Genomic DNA, 23,632 nt, shown 5'->3' on the forward strand with positions numbered 1-23,632 from the left:
TGGCCAAAATACTTTTGGCTGCATTAAGGGTGGGCATTTTTTTGGACAGCCACGTTATGCATGGAAATTACTTTTGGGCCGATTCAGTAAAGTCCGCGGGAGAGCGGCCTATTTGTGTGAACACTTAGGATAAGCTGTCCTTTTCTTCACAAAGTGAATGTTTCAGTTGTGACAAGATCAGGCAGTGACTTCAAGGAAGGTGCGTTTTCCCCATTTATCGGTTGTACCCAGCTTAAAGTGAACCATAACTTTATTTCTGGTCTCTTTTTGAAGTTTTTCTAAATTTCAGCTGGAAAAAATGTTTTGTCAGGCTGTAAGTTATTGGACTGGTAAAGAGGAGTTGTGATTCTGTCTGGGTTAAAGGCATTATCCCAGGACAAGCAGGATGATAGTCCTCACATATGGATGACATCATCAAATTGGAGCCCTGACACGGAAAACTTCTGTCAAAGTTTCTAGAAACTTTTGACTGGCCCACTGAGCATGCCCAGCATGCCATGATATTCTCAGCCACAGGGGTCTCCCTTCAGTCTTTTTTTCCGCTGTGCTGTAAGCATTGCGTAATAGGAGCTCTGTGAGATTTTCCCTCACTTTTTTCCTCACGGAAAAGATAACTTTTCAGTCACAAACTTTATCCTTCGGGTCTCCCTTCGACATAGTAATCGGTGAGTACTTTTTGAATCAATTTTTCGGTTGATTCCTGTCACTTTTATTCGATACCCGCAGGTCATCAACCGTTATCCAGCCTATTTTCAACATGGCCTCCAGATTAAAAAAATGCCCAAATTGTAACCGAATTATATCGATCACCGACCCGCACAACGTTTGTGTTCTATGCCTGGGATCAGGCCACGATGTCCGGGCTTGTACAATTTGCGCCTGGATGACACTGAAGGGCAGGCGTGCCCGGTTGGACAAAATGCAGGAGCTGTCTTAAAAAAAAAAAAAAAATAAAAATAAAAAACTCACTCCCATCGTCATCGTCGACATCTTCTCCGAAGAAATTATCACCCTCTGTTGAAAAACATCGAGGTAAAAAGAGGGCCGATGACTGTCCGTTACTGATCCCATCCAGATCTTCCATAGCGTCTTCATCGACACCTAAGAACATAGAGAAAAAAAGACGCCATCAACACCGTTCCATTTCCGATCCATCGGAGGGACCGACATCCGCATCGGCACCCAAGGACATCGAGCCGATGCCGAAGCGAGTCTGGGTACTAGAACCAACCCGTCCCTCTGTACCCAAGATACCGAGGCGCTCTCCACCAGGATCGGTGGTAGAGACTGTGTCACCATGTTCAGTTGTGGAAGAGCTAGTAGCGCCAGTCTTACCTTTTCCTGTGACAGTGGACCCAGTCTCCAGGGAAGAAGTGACTTCCATGGTCCAGCAAGCGATTTGTCGAGGCATTCCAAAAATGTCAGCCTCTTTCCATGCCAGCACCGATATTGACACCGGCATCGACACCAGATCCGTCGATTTTTCAACCATTGCTGAATAGAATCGACGCATTAATTGGAGCTTTTCCTGCAGACACCGATGACACTGACGGCTCCCCCGATGTGGCCATCGACACCATCGATGTCAAAACATCCACCGATGATTCCTTCAATCCCAATCCCAGGATCATCGGAGGACAATGGGAGGCCTTCAACACCTCCGGACACTGACATTACCGTCAATGCCATTCCCGGACCCATGATGCCATTGCACCCCGGTCCATCGGGCGACGCCAGCCATAGATTACCATCGAGACCCATCGATGCCTTTACTGCCTCCTATGATACCAAAGCAGATTCCATCTCAACCATCCAAGTCTACTTCTAAAACAAAACATTTTCAAAAACACAAACCAGATCAGTCTGAATCACCTTATCAACCTCAGTACAGTCCTTGGGAGGATGTAGACACCGACACTGATACAGAAGATTTACAGTAAAGAGGCTTCTCTACCAGAAGAGAGGAGGAAGTCCCCTCCTGAGGATTTGTCATTTGCAAATTTCATAAAGGAAATGGAAGATACAATTCCTTTCGAATTGCTTACTGAGGAGGATACAAGACACAAGACTCTAGAAGTGTTGCAATTTGTTGATGCACCAAAGGAGGTAATGGCAATACTCATTCATGAAGTGCTTCTGGAACTTCAGCATCGGTTATGGGAACATCCTTGCTCTGTACCGGCTGTAAAAAGAAGAAGACGCAACATACCTGGTTCAACATACCCAGGTTTCCAAAAACCGCAATTGCCACACCACTCTGTGGTCGTTGAATCGGCTCAGAAAAAAGCCAGGAAACAAAAACCACACTCTTCTGCCCCATTAGGAAAAGAACAGAAGTTCTTAGATACCTTAGAAAGAAAGGTTTTTCAGGGATCCATGCTGGTATCTCAAATTGCAGCATACCAGCTTTATATGATGTGGTACCAAAGAAACTTGTGAAAACAAGTTCAAGATATTGCTGCTGATCTCCCTCAACAGCAACAACTGGCATTAAATACTCTAATTGCCAAAGGCCTTGAATCTGGCAAACATGAGGTACGGGCAGCTTACGACTCATTTGAGACATCCACCCGCCTATCAGCAGCTGGAATCAACACACGAAGGTGGACTTGGCTCAAGGCCTCAGACCTCAGATTAGAAGTCCAAGAGAGATTGGCAGATCTCCCATGTACTGAGAGAAAATTCAAGACACTGTCTCCCAACTAAAAGGCCACCACGAGACACTCAGACAGCTCTCTAGGCTACCATCGGATCAGCCATCCTCAGTAAGAAAAACGACCAGAAAGGACACCAGGAGGCCCTTCTATAGGCCTAGAAAATATTACCCACCTGCTTCTTCAGCGAGTTCCTACCGTCCACCACAAAGGGGATGTACACGCCAACCAAAGCAGACAAAAACCCAGCCACCTCCACAAACTGGTCCAGCAGCTGGTTTTTGAAATATATCAAGAGAACAGAAGCCTCTCCATAAATCCCATGCTCCTCTTACCTGTAGGAGGTTGACTCCATCATTTCAAACACCAATGGAGTCTCATCACAAAAAACCAATGGGTATTAGCCATACTGAATCGGGGATACCGTCTCAGATTCAAAACAATGCCCCCGCGCACTGTCATCACATCTCAACTTCAAGTAGAACTCTCAACTCTGCTGACTACCAGGGCCATCGAACCAGTTCCCCGGTCTCAACAAGGCAAAGGGTTCTATTCCCGCTATTTCCTAATTCCAAAGAAAACAGGTGGCCTTCGCCCTATCTTAGACCTCCGCAATCTCAACAAATTTCTTCAAAAAGAAAAGTTTCGGATGGTATCTTTGGGGAATCGTCCTTCCTCTGCTTCAACGTGGAGATTGACTCTGTTCTCTAGATCTTCAAGACGCTTACGCACACATACCCATTTCCACACAGCATCGCAAGTACCTTTGATTTGTTGTGGGGAAAACATCATTACCAGTATCGAGTCCTACCATTCGGACATACCTCTGCTCCTAGAGTATTCACAAAATGTCTAGCAGTGGCTGCTGCACATTTAAGAAAAAACAGCATTCATGTTTTTCCCTACCTAGACGATTGGCTAATCAGGAGTCCATCCAGGCAGGGAGTTCTATCTGCCTGAAAAAGCACAATGAGACTCTTACACTCCCTGGGATTTCTAATCAACTATCAAAAATCCCACATCGTGCCGTCTCAGCTCCTCACGTTCATCGGCGCAGACCTCGACACCACAGTGGCGAAAGCTTTTCTTCCAAACGACCATGCCAACAATCTAGCACGCTTGGCGAACTTAATAACCCACTGCCAGTTCACCTCTGCCCACCAACTTCTAGTGCTACTAGGACACATGGCCTCCACAGTACATGTTACCACTATGGTGAAGTTAGCCATGCGAAGAACTCAATGGATTTTGAAACTCAATGGCTCCAAGCTTTCCAACTACTGTCTTACACAGTTCACATCACCCACCAATTATGCCTTTCGCTCCACTGGTGGACAAATCAAGCTGCCTTAAAAGCTGGCCTCCCATTCCAGCAATCAACTCCGCAAGTCATCTTGACCACGGATGCCTCCAACTTGGGATGGGGAGCTCACGTCAACAACCTTCAAACACGAGGGACGTGGACTATGCTCGAAATGAAGTGTCAAACTTCTTAGAACTTGGAGCGATGCGATATGCCCTTTATGCTTTCAAAGACTGCTTCTCAAACAAGACTGTGCTGATACAGTCGGACAACACAGTAACAATGTGGTACATAAACAAACAGGGAGGCACAGGCTCTTATCTGCTTTGTTAAGAAGCAGTGCAGATTTGGGCTTGGGCTCTAGAGCACTCTATACATCTCTGAGCAACTTATCTGGCAGGTGTACAAAACATCCTAGCAGACGATCTCAATTGGCGTTTCCATCCCCACGAATGGTCTCTGGATCCCGGTGTAGCGAGCAAACGCTGGGGTCGCCCAACCATAGACCTCTTTGTGGCCAAACTGAATCACAAAGTGGAAAGATTCTGCTCCCTCTGCCTTTGCTCGCCCCTGGAACACAGGACTTCTATATGCGTATCCTCCGATTCCGCTCATATCCAAAACTCTCGTGAAGCTACAACAGGACAGAGGAACAATGATCCTCTTAGCCCCGTACTGCCCTCGACAAGTATGGTTTCCCATTCTCCTCGACCTCTCGATCAGAGAACCAATTCGCCTGGGCACAGCACCCAAACTCATAACTCAGAATCAAGGCAAGTTGCGTCATCCCAACCTGCCAACTCTTGCCCTAACGGCTTGGATGTTGAAAGCTTAATACTGCAACCACTTAATCTTTGAACTCAAGTCTCGAAAATTCTAGTAGCTTCACGAAAGCCTTCCACACCTAAATCTTACCACTCTTAAGTGGACCAGATTTACCAAGTGGTGCACGCAAAAGAGTTTTGACCCTTTTTCTTGCCCCACTCCTGCTTTATTGGATTACCTGTGCCACCTTTCGGATTCTGGTCTCCAGACATCTTCTGTATGGGTACTCCTAAGTGCCATAGCAGCATACCACAAGGGACTAGGGGATGCACTGATAACAGTGCAACCCCTAGTGAGTCGATTTATGAGGGGCTTACTCCACCTTAAGCCTCCCATTCGACCACTGGTCACTGAATGGGACCTAAATTTAGTGCTAGCGAGGCTCATGCGATCCCTGTTTGAGCCTTTACACTCCTGTGATGAAATATTTCTCACCTGGAAAGTACTTTTCCTCGTAGCCATTACTTCTGCTAGGAGGGTCAGTGAGTTAGAGGCTCTTGTCACATACTCATCCTACACAAGGTTTTTACATAACCGGGTAAGAACATAAGAAATTGCCATGCTGGGTCAGACCAAGGGTCCATCAAGCCCAGCATCTCACCCCAAATTCCTACCAAATGTGGTAACGGATTTTCACCTCAATCAATCCATAGCCTTGCATACTTTCTTTCCAAAACCACACTCTCACCAGGGAGAGTTTTACACACCTTAGATTGTAAACGTGCGCTAGCTTTTTACCTGACTCGCACGGCAGTCCATAGAAAATCCACCCAACTCTTTTTGTTTCTTTTGAGAAAAATAAACCAGGAGTTGCAGTGGGAAAACAAACTCTCTCCAACTGGCTAGCAGATTGTATCAAATTCTGCTATAAAAAAGCAGGCATTCCTCTCCAGGGGCGAGTAAAAGCGCACTCAGTAAGGGCTATGTCTACATCAGTAGCACACTATTGTTCAGTGTCTATTGTCGATATCTGTAAAGCTGCAACTTGGAGTTCACTTCACACCTTTGCAGCACATTACTGTTTGGACAAGGAAGGACGACAAGATTCAACCTTTGGACAAACTGTCTTAAAGAAATTATTTCCAGTATAGTGCCAACTCCTTCTACATCCATCCTACTGTGATTTCAGGCTGCCTCATTCTTTCCAACAGTACACCAGTTGTGCTTGTTGCACAGGTTGTATGCTGTTGGTCCAATGCAAGAATGACTCTGCCTGTAAGAACATAAGAAAATGCCATACTGGGTCAGACCAAGGGTCCATCAAGCCCAGCATCCTGTTTCCAACAGTGGCCAATCCAGGCCATAAGAACCTGGCAAGTACCCAAAAACTAAGTCTATTCCATGTAACCATTGCTAATGGCAGTGGCTATTCTCTAAGTGAACTTAATAGCAGGTAATGGACTTCTCCTCCAAGAACTTATCCAATCCTTTTTTAAACACAGCTATACTAACTGCACGAACCACATTCTCTGGCAACAAATTCCAGAGTTTAATTGTGCGTTGAGTAAAAAAGAACTTTCTCCGATTAGTTTTAAATGTGCCCCATGCTAACTTCATTGAGTGTCCCCTAGTCTTTCTACTATCCGAAAGAGTAAATAACCGATTCACATCTACCCATTCTAGACCTCTCATGATTTTAAACACCTCTATCATATCCCCCCTCAGTCGTCTCTTCTCCAAGCTGAAAAGTCCTAACCTCTTTAGTCTTTCCTCATAGGGGAGTTGTTCCATTCCCCTTATCATTTTGGTAGCCCTTCTCTGTACCTTCTCCATCGCAATTATATCTTTTTTGAGATGCGGCGACCAGAATTGTACACTTGCTAATTGTAGCTTGCTAATCACCCCATATGTGAGGACTATCATCCTGCTTGTCCTGGGATAAATCAAAATTGCTTACCTTGTAATAGGTGTTATCCCAGGACAGCAGGATGTAGTCCTCACAGAACCCACCTGCCACCCCGCGGAGTTGGGTCCGATACATTTTATTTTATTTTTTTCGCTCACGCTTACTGCTACAAACGAGACTGAAGGGAGACTCCTGTGGCTGAGCATATCATGGCATGCTGGGCATGCTCAGTGTGCCAGCCAAAAGTTTCTAGAAACTTTGACAGAAGTTTTTCCGTGTCAGGGCTCCATCTGATGATGTCACCCATATGTGAGGACTACATCCTGCTGTCCTGGGATAACACCTATTACAAGGTAAGCAATTTTTCTTTATATAAATTTGAATTTTTTTTTTCTTACACAATGCATGTCCCTGAACAGCCCCACGCTTTTGCTCAATAGTAGAGTTTCAGAGTTCTTGTGTGGTTTTTCTTTTTTCTTTTCCTGAAGAGAAGCAGGTCAGCCAGTGTCATACATGGGCTGCCTGACCCATGTGTCTGATCTGTTTTCAGAGAACACCTGTTTATAGGTAAGCCACTTTGCTTTATTTCCTCTTTCAGCCTCGTTTCTGAGGACGTGCTGGTGGGGAAAAGAACAGACGAACATGACTGGGAGAAGATCGCAAATATTAATGTAAGTATGGTTAATGATATTTAAGTATGGGGAAGAATACATGTTTATTTATTTATTTAAAGAATTTATATACCGGGGTTCCTGTATAGTATACATATCACCCCGGTTTACAAGGAACCATAACTATCGCTAAGGAACCGTAACTATTGCTTCATTTAGTGGTTTACATTGAACATTTAGCGGTTTACATTGAACATAGTTAATTTGAGAAAACATAATAAAACATAAATAAACATAAACATAAAATAGTTAATTTGAGAAAAAGTATATAATATGGTTAACCAGTTAATAACTAAAAAGCAGGTTAATAAGTAAGTAAGTAAATAACATTGAACTTGATAGAATCTGGTAACAGGATAAAGTATAGTGTTATACTATACTTATACTATATTATATATACTTATATATATATATATATATATAAGTATATATAATATATATAAGTATATATATATATACTTATATAATATAATATAATATATATATATATATTATATTATATAATATATAATATTATATTATATAATATAATATTATATAATATAATATAATAGTATATATAATATATATAAGTATATATATATATACTTATACTATATATATATATACTTATATATATAGTATAAGTATACTATAGTGGTAACAGGATAAAGTACATGTGTAAAGTTATTTCCATAAAGCAGAGTTAATATCTTAGATTACTTGTGATTTTGAACTTGTTTTTCCCATTTGGCATCTGCTTTCAGCTCCCTTGGAACTGAATCCCACAGGGCTACTGTATTATTATGAATCTTATTTTGCAGCTATCCAAGGATTTTTCCTTATTTTTGTTCCTTCTCCTCTCCTTCAGTCCTCTGACTGGAAGGCACTCTAGGGCCAACCAGTAGGTGTTGCTCTTGAGGGTTCAGGGGTTGTGAATACTGCCTCTGCTGCATCCCCAGTCCTGCCCAGCTCTTCATGGTGAGGCTGTTTCATGCTTCCATCACCCTCTCTGTGAAGTTAATATTTTTTTGTTTGGCTTTCCTAGTTTGAAGGAACACGCAAACCGGTGCAGATTCGAAAATTCTGGCAAAACAGCGAGCATCCTGTCATCAATAAGAAGCTGTGGAGCGACGATGAGGTGGAGAAGCTAAAGGAGACAGCTGTAGAGCATAACTGTATTGACTGGAAGACCATAGCTGAAAAACTTGGGGTGAGGTTCAGGGTGGCAAACAACGGGGCACTCAGAAAACGGATTTTTGCTGAGATTTTGGAGCTTACGTGCAGGTGCCCTTCTTCCAGCTGCTCCTTGACTCTGTGTAGGCTTTATTGGGGACCCTGTAATGCAGTTAGGCCCTTTCCAATCTAATTAATAGTGGTGTGCATTCGTTTGCAATAAAATAGGAAATATTGTCTTTATTTCCTATTTTGTTGCATTTTGGGAAACGAACGAAAGGAAAACCCATGAAATTTCGTGTGGTTTTCCTATCGGTTTTTTTGCACATTTATTTAAAATAAACAAAAAACCCAAACCTACTCCAACCCTTCAAGTTTAATTAACTACAATCCCCCCCCCCCCGGCCAAAAAATGGCACGGGCCATCCATTGCTTCTACCATGTGACAGGGGCTGACCAATGGCTCCAGTAGCCCCTGTCACATGGTAAGGGCAAAGGGCCACCGTCGCCATTTTGATTACTGGCAGCCAACGGCCTGAGAATGGGAGATCGCTCCCAGGACCCCCGCTGGACCACCAGGGACTTTCGGCAAGTCTTGGGGGGGTCGGGAGGGTTGGAGGTTGTAGTTAATTAAATTTGAAGGGTTGGGGTGGGTCTTTTTTTTTTTTTTTTTTTTTTTTTGTTTTCCCGAAATTGGATGAAAAAAATTTTACAACCTGAAAACGAAACCCCAACGAAAAAAAAATGTATGCCCAACCCTACTAATTAAAGCAGGAGGTGCTGCCAGCTTGCTTGGGGCCCAATCAGAGACAGAGATTTGCTTTAAACCTAAAAGGTTTTTTTGTTTCTTTTTTTTTATTATTTAAGACTAACAGAACTGCATTCCAGTGCTTGCAGAAGTACCAGAGCTACAACAAAGACTTTAAGAGGAAGGAGTGGACAAAGGAGGAGGATCACATGCTCATACAACTGGTGCAAGAAATGAGAGTTGGGAACTACATTCCCTATAAGAAAAGTAAGGCGTGATTTCTGTTTAATGCAGGGTACGAACTCCCAAGAAAATCTGGTGCTAGTATTGTTTTAAATATCGAGACTCAGGAGAGGGAGGGACATAAAGCCCAGAGCACTCAAGCACACTGAGGACAACTGAGTACAAACCTGCCGTCGATGCACTCTGACCTGCAATCCCTCTACTGTCCAGAGGGGGGAGGTTAAGGGGCACCAGCTTCTTTCATTCCTGAACATACCCAGATCAGTCCAGACCAGTGGGGTTATTCATCCCTTCCAGCAGATGGAGTCAGAGAACAAAACTTTGAGGCACTGCTACTTAGCTGAGAGTGCCACCTGCAGGACTTCAGTATTTCTTTGACTTCAGCAGATGGTAGAGTTGCACCTGCAGGCTGTTAGTTAATTAGTTTTTTAAAAAAAGGAAAAAGATATTTTTTTTGTTTTACAGTAGTTTTAGGTTCCAGAGAGATGCTAGGCATCTTCGTGGGCCATCCGTCAGGTGCAGCCGGGCCGCCGTTGGATACCCCTGACTGGGTTCGCCTGCAGCATACCGGACGGTCCGATAGCCAGGAGTCCTGGCTCCCTCGATCCTCCTAGGCATCCTCTCGCTCTTCTTCCACCGGACAGGAAAGTACCCACTTAATAAAGTTTCTTTAAGTTCCTTTTTAAAAAATAAAACAAAACCAGTAGCGAACAAGAAGCAGAAGAGCAGAGCTTAGCAGGAACTTCTGCGGGGTGGGCCTAGTCAGCGGGAGCTGTTTGCCAGGGCCGGGAGGGGCAGGACTGAGCGGCGGTTGCCTGACTGGTAATCCGGGGGTTTGCAGTCAATTGTGATGCTCGTACTGAGAGGGAACCACAGTGACTCTCTTTTTTTTTTTTTTTCTGTAGTCCTATGATCTGGTGGGGCCGACTGGACTCTGTCAGGGTTCCTGGGAACTCCCCAGTGGGGATTGCATCCATTCCCGCTGGCGGCTCGGTGGGCCGGAGTCTGGTGTCCATCGCTGTGGGGGAGTGCCGTGGGGCGCGATCGGGAGACATGGCGCTAAAGACTAAAATGGCTGCCTGCTGCATGTGTGGCAAGGTGGCAACAGGTCTGAACTTGCGTTCCCTCTGCCCGGCGTGCATTTCGGGGTAGGAAGACCCCTCGAGCCATGCAGGAAATCACAGCAGGAGGTCAGCGGGGTCTTTTCCCATTGCCTCTGGGGAGGCAGTGCAGGAGACCGCAGGGCGGTCGGGCGATTCCCCGCCCACTCTTTCCCCAGTCAGGCAGGATGTCTTGGAAGGGGAGCGTGAGGCGGCTGGCAGTCCCCCGGGATCAGGGGAAGATGAATTGGGGGATTTTTCCCTGGATTTTATTCTCCTTCTCTATAAGGCTTACCTGGCTAGGAGAAGTGGAGGAAGAAGGCAGGCAGGGGATTGCCCGCAGGCCTCTGTGGCTAAAAAGTCTAGTGGCTTCTCGCAGGACTGGCAATATTCTTCAGCGCCTGGGTTTGCACTGTGAGGCTGCAGAGGCTGGTCCCAGAGACAGTGAGGTCTTTGATCAGTCCCAATTGGACCCCCTCGATGCAGGAGCTGACCCAGATTGCCCACCAACCCCTGACGCAGACGGGGCAAAGATGACCCGATCCCAACAAGTTCTTGGTCCTGGAGGGAGATGATCCTCAGGTAGTGCATCTGTTTAAAAAGGTTGAACTGCGCCCCCTCATCCCGCAGGTGCTGGAGGAATTAGGAGTGAAGGTCACTCAGGAAGTCGGATAATGAGGGTGTTAGCGTAGTCCTGAATGGGCTGAGGGGACCCACTAGCGCTTTTCCTTTCCCAAGAAGATCCGCAAGCTGGTGAACCGGGAGTGGGACTCCCCAGATGCTGGCCTGAAGGTGGGCAGAGTGATGGCCAAGCTTTATCCCTTAATGGAGGACTCCCTGGAATTGCTGAGGATCCAGAAGGTGGACGTGGCCGTCCTGGCAGTAACCAAGAAGATTACGATCCTGGTGGCCAGGGCAGTGGCCCTGAAGGATGTCCAGGATAATAAGCTGGAGGTGCATCTCAAACGGAGGTTTGAGGTCTCGGCGTTGAGTCTTTGGGCAGCTGTCTGTGCCAGTTTAATGCAAAGAGCCTGTCTTTGTTAGGCTCAGAAGGGCCCGACGCCGATGTCTGCAGTGGACAGTGGCGTGTTGCAGGCCATGGGACTGGAGGCAGGTGTAGCCTAAATGGCAGATGTTTTGTATGATTTGGTGCATACTTCAGCTTGCTGCCTGGTCTCCTCAATAGCGGCTCGTAGGTTGCTGTGGTTACGTAACTGGTAGGCAGATTTATCATCCAAGATCCAGCTCTGTAATCTTCCCTTTAAGGGGAAGCTGCTGTTTGGAGAAGACTTGGATCAGTTGATGAAGGTCCTGGGGGAGTCCAGGGGGAAAAGATTGCTGGAGGACAGGAAGCCCAGTAAGAAGGGGTTTCCTTCTCTGGCTCGTTTTTGCAATTCCCGTCTCTTTCGTTCCAGCAAATCCTCATCTGTTTTCATCTCTAAACAGGGCGGTGGGTGCCTACAGACCTTTTGTGGAATACGCAGGTCGGGCAGAGACAGCATAGGGCAATAGGAGGCAGATTGTTCAGCTTCTCCGAGGAGGGGGAAAAGATTACCTCAGACCATTGGGTGCCGGAGGTGATGCGAGAGGGCTACGCTCTAAATGTTTTGTGCCCACCTTAGGAGGCCTTCGTGGAGTCCCACGTGGTCTCTTGCATCAGGCAGGAGTCAGTGTTGGGGATGCTGCAAAGGCTGCTCACCCTAAAGGCCATTGTTCTCCTCCCTCTAGAGGAGCAGGGTCAAGGAACATATTCCATTTATTTTGTGGTGCCTAAAAAAGAGGCCTGGATTTGCAGAAGGCGAATCAGTTCCTTCGGGTTATGCGCTTTTGCATGGAGACGCGTACTGTGATAGCAGCTGTTCGCAAAGGATAATTTCTCGCCTCCCTAGACCTGACAGAAGCATACCTGCACATCCCCATTCGGCAGCGACATCAGACGTTTCTTCGCTTCAAAGTATTGAGTCAACATTTTCAGTTTGGAGCCTTCCCGTTCGGCTTGGCAACAGCATCTTGCACATTCACCAAGGTAGATTCCTCTGTGCCTCATGTGGGGAAGCTTAGGCTTTTAGATTGGAGGCATGCATTTTTGAGGTATCTACTTTTGATTTCCATACACTGCAGCTCCTCTTTGAACTTTGGAGTGGTCCAGAGAAGGGAAATAAGTTGACTAAAGCTACAGTTGTGTGGTGGCTGAAGGAAGCGGTCAAGTCGATTTACATTTCTAAGGGTGCCTGCTGCCAGGGGGTTTAGGGGCGCACTTGATGCATTCTCAGGCGCCTTCCTATGCTGAGTCACATCAGGTGTCTTTGCATGAAATTTGCTGGGTGGCTACTGGGAAGTTGTTGCCTACTTTTGCTAGGCATTATTGCTTGGATGTCAGGGCTCTGGCTTCCATGTGCTTTAGTGAGAGTAGTCTATGAGCGGAACTCTCCATGTCCCACCTGAGTTAACGGGGGCTTAAGTACATCCCAGGAGTCTGGACTGATCTGGGTATATACAGTGAAAGGAAAACAGGTTCTTACCTACTAATTTTCTTTCCTGTAGTAACACACATCAGTCTAGACACCTGCCCATTTACTTGGGGGGGGGGGGGGGGGAGTCCACAGCTCGTACAAGTTTTCCATTGTCTTTTGGCCAACTTCACCTTCTTCCAACTTGTTGGAGGGGAGTCAGTTTGCTTAGAAATTTATGGTTGTTGCTGTCATCTTGACTTTGGTACAGGTCAGAACTGAAGGATTGCAGGTGGCACACTGGGTTATGTACAGTGCCAGTGAAACTTTCTCTGTCTCCATCTGCTGGCAGGGAGGCAAAACCCAGGAGTCTGGACTGATTGTGGTAATACAGGAACGAAAAGTAGCAGGTAAGAACCAGTTTTCCTTTTACATGCATAAACAGTTTGAGAATGACTCCTTTGAGCTCCTAAAGGTGGGCAGGACCAGGGGTGCGGTCTAGTTGGTGGAAGAATGTTGTGTGCTTCAATATAGATAAATTCCCAGCCCAGATCCGAAGGCTTCTAAGTTTGACTGAACTTTAATCTGACTTTAGTTACCTAAGTTGGACACTTGGTCGTCTTTACCACAAAAGAGTCAATTTTCAATCTGTCTGTGTTAGGATAGCAACCTCAGCCATTTCTGCTCCCAGATCTCAAATGGACACCAATGATGCCTGCGTTGAGGGAGAGAGGACACAGCCCTCCCAACATATTTGCTGCAGGAGAGCTGTGGAAGGAAACCATCATGATAAATACTTTTCTATTAGATCTAGGTTTCCAAAACTTGGCTCTTGGGTCCTCGAATAGAAATGGTATTTGGGCATAATAAAAATATGCAAATTAGCCTGATCCTTAGATTTTTTATACAAATACAGAACATGAATATTCATTATGGTTATCTTGAAAACCAGTCTCAATTATGGCTCCTAAGGACAGACAGGCCAATACAGTACAGTGCGCTCCGGCGGAGAGCACTGTTATCCTGTGTTTGGATGCATGTTTTCGACGCTCTAGCTTTACCCCTTATTCAGGGCGATTCACTAAGTAAAATGTGCAGCCAAGCCGCACATTTTACTTTCAGAAATTAGCACCTACCCAAAGGTAGGCGTTAATTTCTGCTGGCACCGGGAAAGTGCACAGAAAAGCAGTAAAAACTGCTTTTCCCTGTACGTACCCGGATCAGCGCAGACTCCTGGGTTTTACCTCCCCTCCAGCAGGCGGAGACAGACTAATTTCTGTGGACTCTGTTGTTTACCCCTGAGGTGCCCTGTAGAGTCTGTCAGTATTCTTCTGTTTCCAGCAGGTGGTTGGCTTCCTTAGGTTGGGTGGTAAACCCCGACAAGAGCCATCTGATTCCTTCTCAGTCCTTGGAGTTTCTGGGAGCCAGATTCCTTACGGCCTTGGGCAAGGTGTTTCTTACAGAAGAGAGACTTTCCAAGTTGGTTTCCCAGGTGGATTTATTCAGTTCCATGCTGCAGCCCACAACCTGGGATTATTTACAGGTCCTGGGGTTGATGGCTTCCACGACCGGGCTCGTCCCGTGGGCCTTTGCTCATTTGCGACCTCTGCAGTCTGCATTGCTCTCCCGCTGGAGTCCACTTTCCCGACAATTCCAGCTTCAATTGCCGCTGATGGACGTGGCACGTGCCATTCTACATTGGTGGCTGTGTCCAGACAACTTATGTCGGAGAGAGGACTTGGCGAGTCCCATGTGGATCGTGGTCACAACTGATGCCAGCCTGTCCGGCTGAGGGGCAGTGTGTCGGGGAACAGCGGTGCAGGGCCAATGGACAAGGACGGAATCCTCCTGGTCCATCAATTGCTTGGAGACCAGGGCGGTTCGGCTAGCGTTGCAGGCTCTCCTTCCCTTGGTGGAAGGGCGGTCGGTGAGAATACTATCCGACAACGCCACAGCAGTGGCTTACATCAGTCATCAAGGAGGAACCAGGAGCCGTCTGGTGGCGACGGAGGCACGAATGCTGATCGCCTGGGCAGAATGGCACCTTTACAGGATTGCGGCCTCCCACATCACTGGGGTCGACAATGGTACAGGCAGACTTTCAGTCGAAACCAGTTGGATCCTGGGGAGTAGGAGCTCTTAGACGAGGCCTTTCGTCTTCTGTGCCAGCGTTGGACCAGGCCATCCATGGACCTCATGGCAACGTATCGCAATGCCAAGGCTCCTCGTTTCTTCAGTCAACGAAGAGAACCGGGAGCGGAGGGGGTGGATACTCTGGCCCTACCCTGGCCAAGCGACGTTCTGCTGTATGTCTTTCCTCCGTGGCAGTTGGTCGGAAAAGTGTTGCGCCGCATAGAAGTTCACCTGGGTACGGTGATTCTAGTGGCTCTGGAATGGCCACGACGTCCGTGGTTTGCGGATCTTCGGACTCTAGCCGTCGACGGGCCGCTGCAGTTTCCTCCATCCCCAACTCTACTGCACCAAGGGCCAGTCTGTTTCGGCGAGGGCGATTGCTTCTGTCTAGTGGCATGGCTTTTGAAAGGCAGCGGTTAAGTTCGAGGGGTTATTCACTTGCGGTGATCGCCACGCTCTTGCACTCCCGTAAAACCTCTACCTCTAGAGCCTATGTCAGGGCTGGGGGGTTTTTGAGTCCTGGTGTATGGAACGTGACATTCGTCCTGCCAAGGCATCAATCCCGGAAGTTCTGAATTTCCTTCAGGCGGGTTTGTCCAAGGATCTGGCCTTTAATTCCTTGAGAGTTCAAGTAGTGGCGTTAGGATGTTTTCGAGGTAAGGTACAGGGGGTGGCGCTTGCATCGCATCCTGATGTGGCTAGGTTCCTGAAAGGGGTAAAGCACCTGCGCCCTCCAGTTAGGAATCCCTGTCCTTCCTGGAAACTTAACTTGGTCCTTCGCGCTCTTTGCTCGGCCCCCTTTGAGCCCTTGAAGAGGGCGACCCTGAAGGATCTCACTTTGAAAATGGTGTTTTTGATTGCTATTGTTTCGGCGAGGCGCATTTCGGAGCTCCAGGTGCTATCCTGCAGAGAGCCTTTCTTAAGGATTTCGGACGTGGGTGTTTCCTTGCGCACTGTTCCATCCTTTCTCCCGAAGGTGGTCTCTGCTTTTCATTTAAATCAATCGGTGGAACTTCCTTTGCGGGGTTGGATTCCTCTTCGCCAGAGATTTGCGTAAGCTGGATGTGAAACGGGTATTGTTGCGCTATCTGGAGGTCATGAATAGTTTTCGCTTGATGGATCATCTTTTCGTCTTATGGAGTGGACCCAGAAGGGGTCAGAAAGCTTCCAAGGCAACTATCGCCCGGTGGCTGAAGGAGGCTATTGTGTCGGCATACCTTGTACAGGGCTGGCCGATTCCGGTCGGGCTTAAGGATCATTCTACGCACTCGCAATCGACTTCGTGGGCAGAATGTCAGGTGGCGCAGCAAGAGATTTGTAGGACGACTACCTGGAAGTCCACTCATACTTTCGCGAGACACTATAGACTTGATGTCCGGGTACCTGAACCTGGGGAGTTTAGAGCCAGTGCTCTCCAAGCGGGACTCTCGCAGTCCCACTCTGGTTAGGGAAGCTTGGGTACATCCCAGGAGTCTGGGCTGATCCGGGTACGTACAGGGAAAGGAAAATTGGTTCTTACCTGCTAATTTTCGTTTCTGTAGTACCACGGATCAGCCCAGAGTCCCACCCAGGGAGAGTCTGCTCGGCCGGTAGTTTATCATTTCTGGTTGTCCCTTTCATATGCCCCCCCTGTTTAGGGTCAGATTTATAGGGCATTGTTGTTCAGTTTCAGTTACAAGTTCTTCATTTCCTCTGCTCTTCGGGGGGAGGTTGTTCAGTGACAATTGTGAATTTTTTCAGTGTTGTTCTGCTTGGGTACAGTGGAATACTGACAGACTCTAGGGGGCACCTCAGGGGTATACGACAGAGTCCACAAAAATTAGTCTGTCTCCGCCTGCTGGAGGGGAGGTAAAACCCAGGAGTCTGAGCTGATCCGTGGTACTACAGGAATGAAAATTAGCAGGTAAGAACCTGTTTTCCTTTCTGTGCACCCTCCGACTTAATATCATGGCGATATTAAGTCGGAGGTCCCAAAAGTTAAAAATAATTAAAAAAAAAAAAAAAAAAATAAATTTAAAATCGGCTCACGGGTTGAAAACCGGACGCTCAATTTTGCCAGCGTCCGGTTTCTGAACCCGTGGCTGTCAGCGGGTTTGAGAACCAACGCCGGCAAAATTTAGCGTTGACTGTCAAATTGGCTGACAGCCGCCGCTCCTGTCAAAAAAGAAGCGCTAGGCACGCACTAGTGTCCCTAGCGCCTCTTTTTACCGCAGGCCCTAATTTGAATAATTTTTTTTTCTGAATTTGGTAAATGTTGCTTGATTTGATAAATCTTATTCAGTTCTTTAAATGCAGTGTATTGCACAGAGTGGAAAGCATAGGGTACATGAAATTCACATACAGAAAAATAAATGAATACTTTTTTTTTTTTAACAGCACATTTTCAAAAATTTGAAAAGTGCTATTAATTTCAATCAGGCCGATTTCCCTCTGCTCTCCTGCATTTCTTTCTGTATTGGCCTGAATGTATGGTATTTAATGGAGCTGTCCAACCCATGGTGCTGAAGCTACATGTCACATTTCCTGTGAATAAACAGATTTTTGCGGGTGTTCTTCTCCCCCCCCCCAATATTGTTTATGAGATTTTTAAAAACTAACTGGGGGCTGACCCAGAAGGTCCTAGGTTGTCTTCCTCTTCCTGGATTGGCTGGGGATGCTGCAAAAACAGCATTCACTGGTGCACCTCCCCCCCCCCCCCCCCCACCCGGCCAAATGTGTTTTGGGGGATGAAAAGAGGAAGATGTAGTCATTGCTCAAGGGTGACACCTGGTGGCTGAGTTGAGGGCCTTATGATTGCAGAGTTCCGGAGGGAGTCCTGGTGCATGACCCTTGAATGAGAACTCTTGCAATAATGATCAGACTAGGTATGTTTGGGAGAGAGGAGCCTTATAAAATAGGGGGAAATATTCCTGGATAGTTGCAAATTAAGGCTCATGGTGCCAGGATCCTAGTACTGGTTCTGACTGTGCTGGAAGCAGAAAGAGAGCCAGGTCAAAAAAAGAATAAGCTGTAGTTCTTATCAAACCAAATAGCCATAATTGTATTAAATTTACTAATCATGTACCTTATGAAAAGTTACTGAAAACCCAAACTCTACTTTCTAGTGGCGTATTATATGGAAGGTCGAGATTCCATGCAGCTCCTTCATCGATGGACCAAGTCAGTGAATCCCAGTTTGAAGAAAGGATATTGGACACCAGAGGAGGATGCTGTGAGCTCATTTTCCTTTATGCTCAGACTTAAAGGATCTTGGCTAGGGTGTCAGAGTATCTGCAGTTAGAAGGGCCCATCCCTTTTTTCAGTCCAGGCAGGAAACTAACCTGATGGAAAGCAGCTGTAAATGCATGGAATAACTTCTAAGTCTGGTTTGCTTTTGTCTGCTGTTCGATGTAGCTGTTGTTGAAAGCTGTTGCCAAATTCGGAGAACGTGACTGGTATAAAATTCGCACAGAAGTGCCAGGAAGGAGTGACAGCCAGTGCAGGGACAGGTAATTAACATCTTACTTATGAATTCTGAGTTTTGTCATTTAGAACTTGTAGCATTATTTTTTTTTTCCGCAGAATAAAGAGAGCCTATATATATTACTTTACCTGTTGTGATCAAGAAGGCAAGACTAGCATAATGACTGTTTCCATAGTTCTATGGTTTACCTCTCTGTGCTCCCTCTTTTAGTCATAGTGAGGACACCCAGCACTATGTTCTGCTTTTCCTTTGATGCCTTGTCACATGTAAACGTTCACCTACTGCTTACTTTTTTTTAAAAGTCCACTTAGAAAACAATCCTTTGACAGGTTATAAACCAGCATGTAGATTTAACAGGGGATGAATTCATAATTACCACAGGTCTATGAATTATGCATATGGCTTTTCTTAAGAATGCATTCTGAACTGTGAAATATGTTCAGTACTATTTATTATTCAGACAGATCTCATCTGTATTCATTTATCCCATAATGTATTTTCAGCTGTCTTAAATATCCCAGGCCTTTATTTTTTTTGGTGCAAATAAATTGGGGGGGAAAAAACCCCAAATCTCCAAAATGAATATTTTGCATCTAACAAAGAAGAGAGACTTGGATGCAACACGTTCAGAAAAGAGGACTGGGCAGACAGTGTTAGGGAGGATGGGGAGTATCCTACAATTGTGTTTCTTCTAAACAACGCATCTGTCTGCTTACTTTTTAAGTGAAAAAGGCAGAAGTAAGACCAAAATGAACCCACTCTCTTTTTTTTTTTTTTTGTTCTAGTTCATATTCTTGTGCATGGTGTTTTTTATAATCGCTGAAAGGAAGGAACATGAAGTATGAAACAGAGCTAGCGTCTGGGCATGATGGGTGTTTCCCTTAGGTCTGATGGCTGCTGACCAAGGTGGATACTGCAGGGCTTGGCTAGACTCGTGCTAGCAAAGGCACTGTAATCGCACTTGGGAAAGAGGGGTGGGGGTTGGAGAAGAAAAAAATTATGGGGGAGGCATGAGAAAAAGCTCCACTAGAGCACAGCCTAGTGTGGGACCATCTCACTGTGTGCACCTTAGCAGTTCATTTCAAGATGTCCATGGATTATTCTTACAGGGCCAAAGATTTCTCTGATCCTTAGTTTCTGAAATCCCTGGCTCTGTTTGTTCACAGGGATTCCACCAAGGATGATAGCAGTTGTCATGACTTGAACAAGTAGTGCGATCTTTCATTGATGTCACCAAAATTGCTTTTTACTGATGTCATGGAATCTGGGGAGGAAAAAAGAATAGACCACTTAACTACTTGTTTTCAGTAAGCTACTAACTGAACGAGCACAGAAACTGAGCTGCACTCATTCAGTGAAATCTGGAGACTGAATGGAATAAAGGTGGCCACAGTAATGGACATGGTCTTCAAGAGCCCTGGGATGTACCATATACTCATCTTTCCCTTCTCTGGCAGATATCTGAAAAGTATAAACCAAAGACTGAAGAAGGGCAAATGGAGTCCGGAGGAGGAAGCAAAGTTTGTTGAGTTGGTAGAAAAATATGGCGTGGGTAAGTTTTTTTTTGTAATTGCAGCTATGGTTAAAGATTTGCAGCCCGTAGGGGCTTCTGTTCATGTTGCTAATCATAACATCCATCTTAAATGTCACCCCAGATCCTCTGTGTTATGCCTGCACTACCTCCCCCAAGTGACTATTTCTTCACAGTGGAGCATCCTTGGGTTATAGACTCTCCTTTGGTCCACTTTGTTGAACTGGGACAGTGAAATCTGTCAGCTGGTGTTCACTTTTATCTGACCACCTTTTACAGTGAGGTGCGAGTCCTGCACTGCTTTGTGGTACACTGTGAGGGAATGTGTTTAAGTGACAATCTGCTCTGAAAGTGCTATCTCTGTTTATCGGTTGCTGCTGGACAGGCAGTGAGGCCCATTCTCTCCTCATCTCAAATGGTCACCCATTGTATAGTTCTCTCTAATCTTATGACATACAAACATGAGCACTTGGACACTTTTTTGATTGTTTTGTTAAGACTTTTTCATCACATCCCAGGTTCCTTGTATGTACCCGGATCAGTCCAGACTCCGGGGTTTATTCATCCCTGCCAGCAGATGGAGACAGAGAAAAGCCTCGCTGACACTGCTTGATATAAGCCCTGGTTCCACCTGCTGTAGCTCAGTATTTCTCTGTCACCAGCAGATGGCTGGTGCATAAACCTGCAGTTCTTTTTTACCCTAGTCTTTTTTATTCGGGTGAGTCTTCCTCCCAGGGGACTGGTTCCTTTTGGGAACCATTCTCTGTTCGGTTGAGGTGGACCAGTCGATGTCCGAATTGTTCCGTAGGATGTAAATCTGGTGGTCTAGATCCCTCCCCTCACGAGGCCGGCTGTGCAGCTTTCAGCCATTCTTTCTTCAGGGGTTTCTCTCCTAATTGTTCAGTAGCTGATTTGAGCTGCACAGCTCCTTTCAGCTCTAGGAGAAAAACTTTAACAAAAATAACAGGAAAGTTTAAAAAAATAAATAAATTTACAGGAAGAAGATAGGCTCGGGGTCGACACCCCCCCCCCCCCCTCCTGTTGTTCATGCCGATGTTTATTTATTTATTTAGATTTTTGTTTGTTTTTTTCTCGGGACAGTTCGCGGCTCGGATTGCTGCGCTTGTGGGGCATTCCCGGCGCATCTCGGTCGGGCGGGCCTCTGCTCTGGGTGTATTTCGGGGGGAAGGGCCCTCCCTTCTCCCGGGAGTCTCAAAATGCCGGCGCTTTCATAAGCGCGCGGCTGCTGCAGTCGGGCCAGTTTTAAATGCCCCTGCTGACTCCGGGTCTGCCGGCTCCCTCGGAATGGGAGCAGTGGCCATTTTGGCACTGGATTCGCGCGCACTGCCATTTTTGGAGGGGGAGGGAGATCTTCCTCCGTGGCTGTCCCCTGTCCATCCCGGCTCCCCCCCCTTCCAAGGAGCAGGGGGCCTCTGGGGGTGCTAGTCAGCAGGTCCCTTTGCCTCAGGGGCCTGGGGGAGACCAGGTTCCGTTTTTGCCTCTGGGTTCACGCCCCTTCTCACCTGACTTTATTCTGCTGCTTCACTAGGCTTATCTGGCGCAGCAGGAAGGTTTAGGGGGCCCACAGTTACCCCTGGCACCTCGGACTCCGTGCTTACAGCCTCCGGGGGCCGAGTCAGGGTCTGTGCGGCCATGTGACTTGTGGGTCCTGCTTTTGCCCAACCTGAGGGGGGGGGGCTTGGGGGTCCCGGTCCCTCCAGCAGGGGCAGTGCCAGTGTCACCAGCTCAGGATCTGGCATCCCCGGACTTGGATCAGGGGGATGACATGGTGATACCTTTGGTGGCAGAGGGTGATGACCCCGTTTGTTCTGGAGGGAGGAATTGGACTCTCTGTTTCTGCAAGTTCTCGAGGAGCTTGGTTTGAAAGCTCCTCAGGAGGTTCTGGAGGTGGATGGAGCGGACTCTGTCCTGGATAGTCTTCGGGCTCCTCCTTCCGCCTTTCCTTATCATAGGTCGGTGCGGCAGTTGGTTGAACGTGAGTGGGATTCCCCAGACTCCGGCTTGAGGGTGGGTAGAGCAATGTCAAAACTCTACCCCTTACCAGAACAAACCTTGGAGCTTTTTGCGCTTCCGCAGGTGGATGCGGCAGTTTCAGCAGTCACTAAGAACACTACGATTTCGGTGGCGGGGGCCGTGGCTCTCAAGGATGTTCAGAATCGGAAGTTGGAGCTTCATCTCAAGAGAATATTTAAGGGGGCAGCCTTGGGGCTGCGAGCCGCCATTTGCTCCAACTTTATGCAGAGAGCATGTGCAAAGTTTTCAGGATGGGCAATCGCTACCTGGATTCGACACGTCTAATGCGGATCGCGTGGAGGCACCAATTCATAAAGAGCATCAGCCACATATGTGGCTGATGCTCTTTATGAATTGGTGTGTTCGCTGTCTCGAGTTATGAGTTCTGCGGTGGCGGCCTGTCATTTGTTGTGGCTGTGTCACTGGTCGGCGGATGTGTCTTCTAAGGCCCAGTTAGGCTTCTTGCCCTTCAAGGGTCGTTTGTCGTTTGGAGAGCAGCTGGAGCAGCTGCTAAAGCAGTTGAGTGAGACGAAGGTACATAAGTTGCCGGAGGATAAGCCTGGGAATAGTCAGGCTTTTCAGTCCTGGTCACGTTTTAGGGATGGCAGATGATCTCGTCCTTCTAGAGGTCCAGTGGGGTTGCAGTCGCAGAACCCCTTTCAACCTCTGGATTCGAGTTGGGGTCAGTCCTTTCGCAGCAGCCGCAGACCTTTCAGGACCCCCGCGGCTGGGGGTTCTGCTGGGAGCAAGGCCAGTTCACTCAGTCATTCCCTTTATAGGGGGCCATCTGTCAGTTTTATGAGGAGTGGACTAAGATTACGCAGGATCAGTGGGTCCTCTCAGTGATAAGAGACTGTTACTTGTTTAGAGTTTGCACGTCCCGTTCGCAACCTGTTCTTAGTCTCCCCTTGTGGGTTCTCGACGAAGTGTCATGAGTTCAGGAGACTTTGCGCAGCTTATGCGAGTTGGGGGCAGTGATCCCAGTGTCTCCACACGAGCGGGGCAGGGATAGTTACTCCATCTACTTCGTGGTACCGAAAAAGGAGGGTGCATTTCGAACCATCTTGGACCTCAAGTCGGTCAATGCATCCTTGAACATACTGTGCTTCCAAATGGAGACTTTTCGTTCAGTGATTGCGGTGGTGCGCTCTCGGGAATTTTTGACCTCCCTGGATCTGACTGAGGCATATCTACATATTCCCATTCGTCTGAGCATCAGCATTTTCTGAAATTTGAGTGCTGGGTCAGCATTTCCAATTTCAGGCTGTCCTATTTGGACTGGCCATGGCTCCTCACACATTCACCAAGGTAATGGTGGTGGTGGCGGCAGCTCTATGGCACGAGGGGGTGTTGCTGCACCCTTAACTCGACGATTGGCTAATTTGGGAGCAATCGTTGGACGGATGCTGATCTTCGGTTCAGAAGGTTATTCATCTGCTAGAGTCTCTCGGCTGGGTGGTCAATCGGGCGAAGAGT

At 47.0% G+C, this 23,632-nt stretch overlaps 1 protein-coding gene across 3 annotated transcripts in view; it reads left to right on the plus strand.

The window, feature by feature from the left end:
* The window catches only part of SNAPC4 (small nuclear RNA activating complex polypeptide 4), a 164,753-nt gene that overhangs the window by 72,103 nt on the left and 69,018 nt on the right, over window positions 1-23,632 (plus strand). For all 3 annotated transcript variants that reach the window (XR_003858150.1, XM_029611957.1, XM_029611958.1), the window contains exons 9-14: window positions 7,227-7,299; window positions 8,327-8,491; window positions 9,322-9,469; window positions 18,233-18,339; window positions 18,522-18,616; window positions 20,049-20,143. Coding sequence is in view for 2 of the 3 variants with exons in the window: in XM_029611957.1 (XP_029467817.1) it covers window positions 7,227-7,299; window positions 8,327-8,491; window positions 9,322-9,469; window positions 18,233-18,339; window positions 18,522-18,616; window positions 20,049-20,143 (683 nt within the window). In the remaining variant the exon portion in view is untranslated. The remainder of the gene's footprint in view (window positions 1-7,226; window positions 7,300-8,326; window positions 8,492-9,321; window positions 9,470-18,232; window positions 18,340-18,521; window positions 18,617-20,048; window positions 20,144-23,632) is intronic.

Source organism: Rhinatrema bivittatum, chromosome 8 (genome assembly GCF_901001135.1).
Source record: "Rhinatrema bivittatum chromosome 8, aRhiBiv1.1, whole genome shotgun sequence".
In the NCBI taxonomy this organism is placed as follows: Eukaryota; Metazoa; Chordata; class Amphibia; order Gymnophiona; family Rhinatrematidae; genus Rhinatrema; species Rhinatrema bivittatum.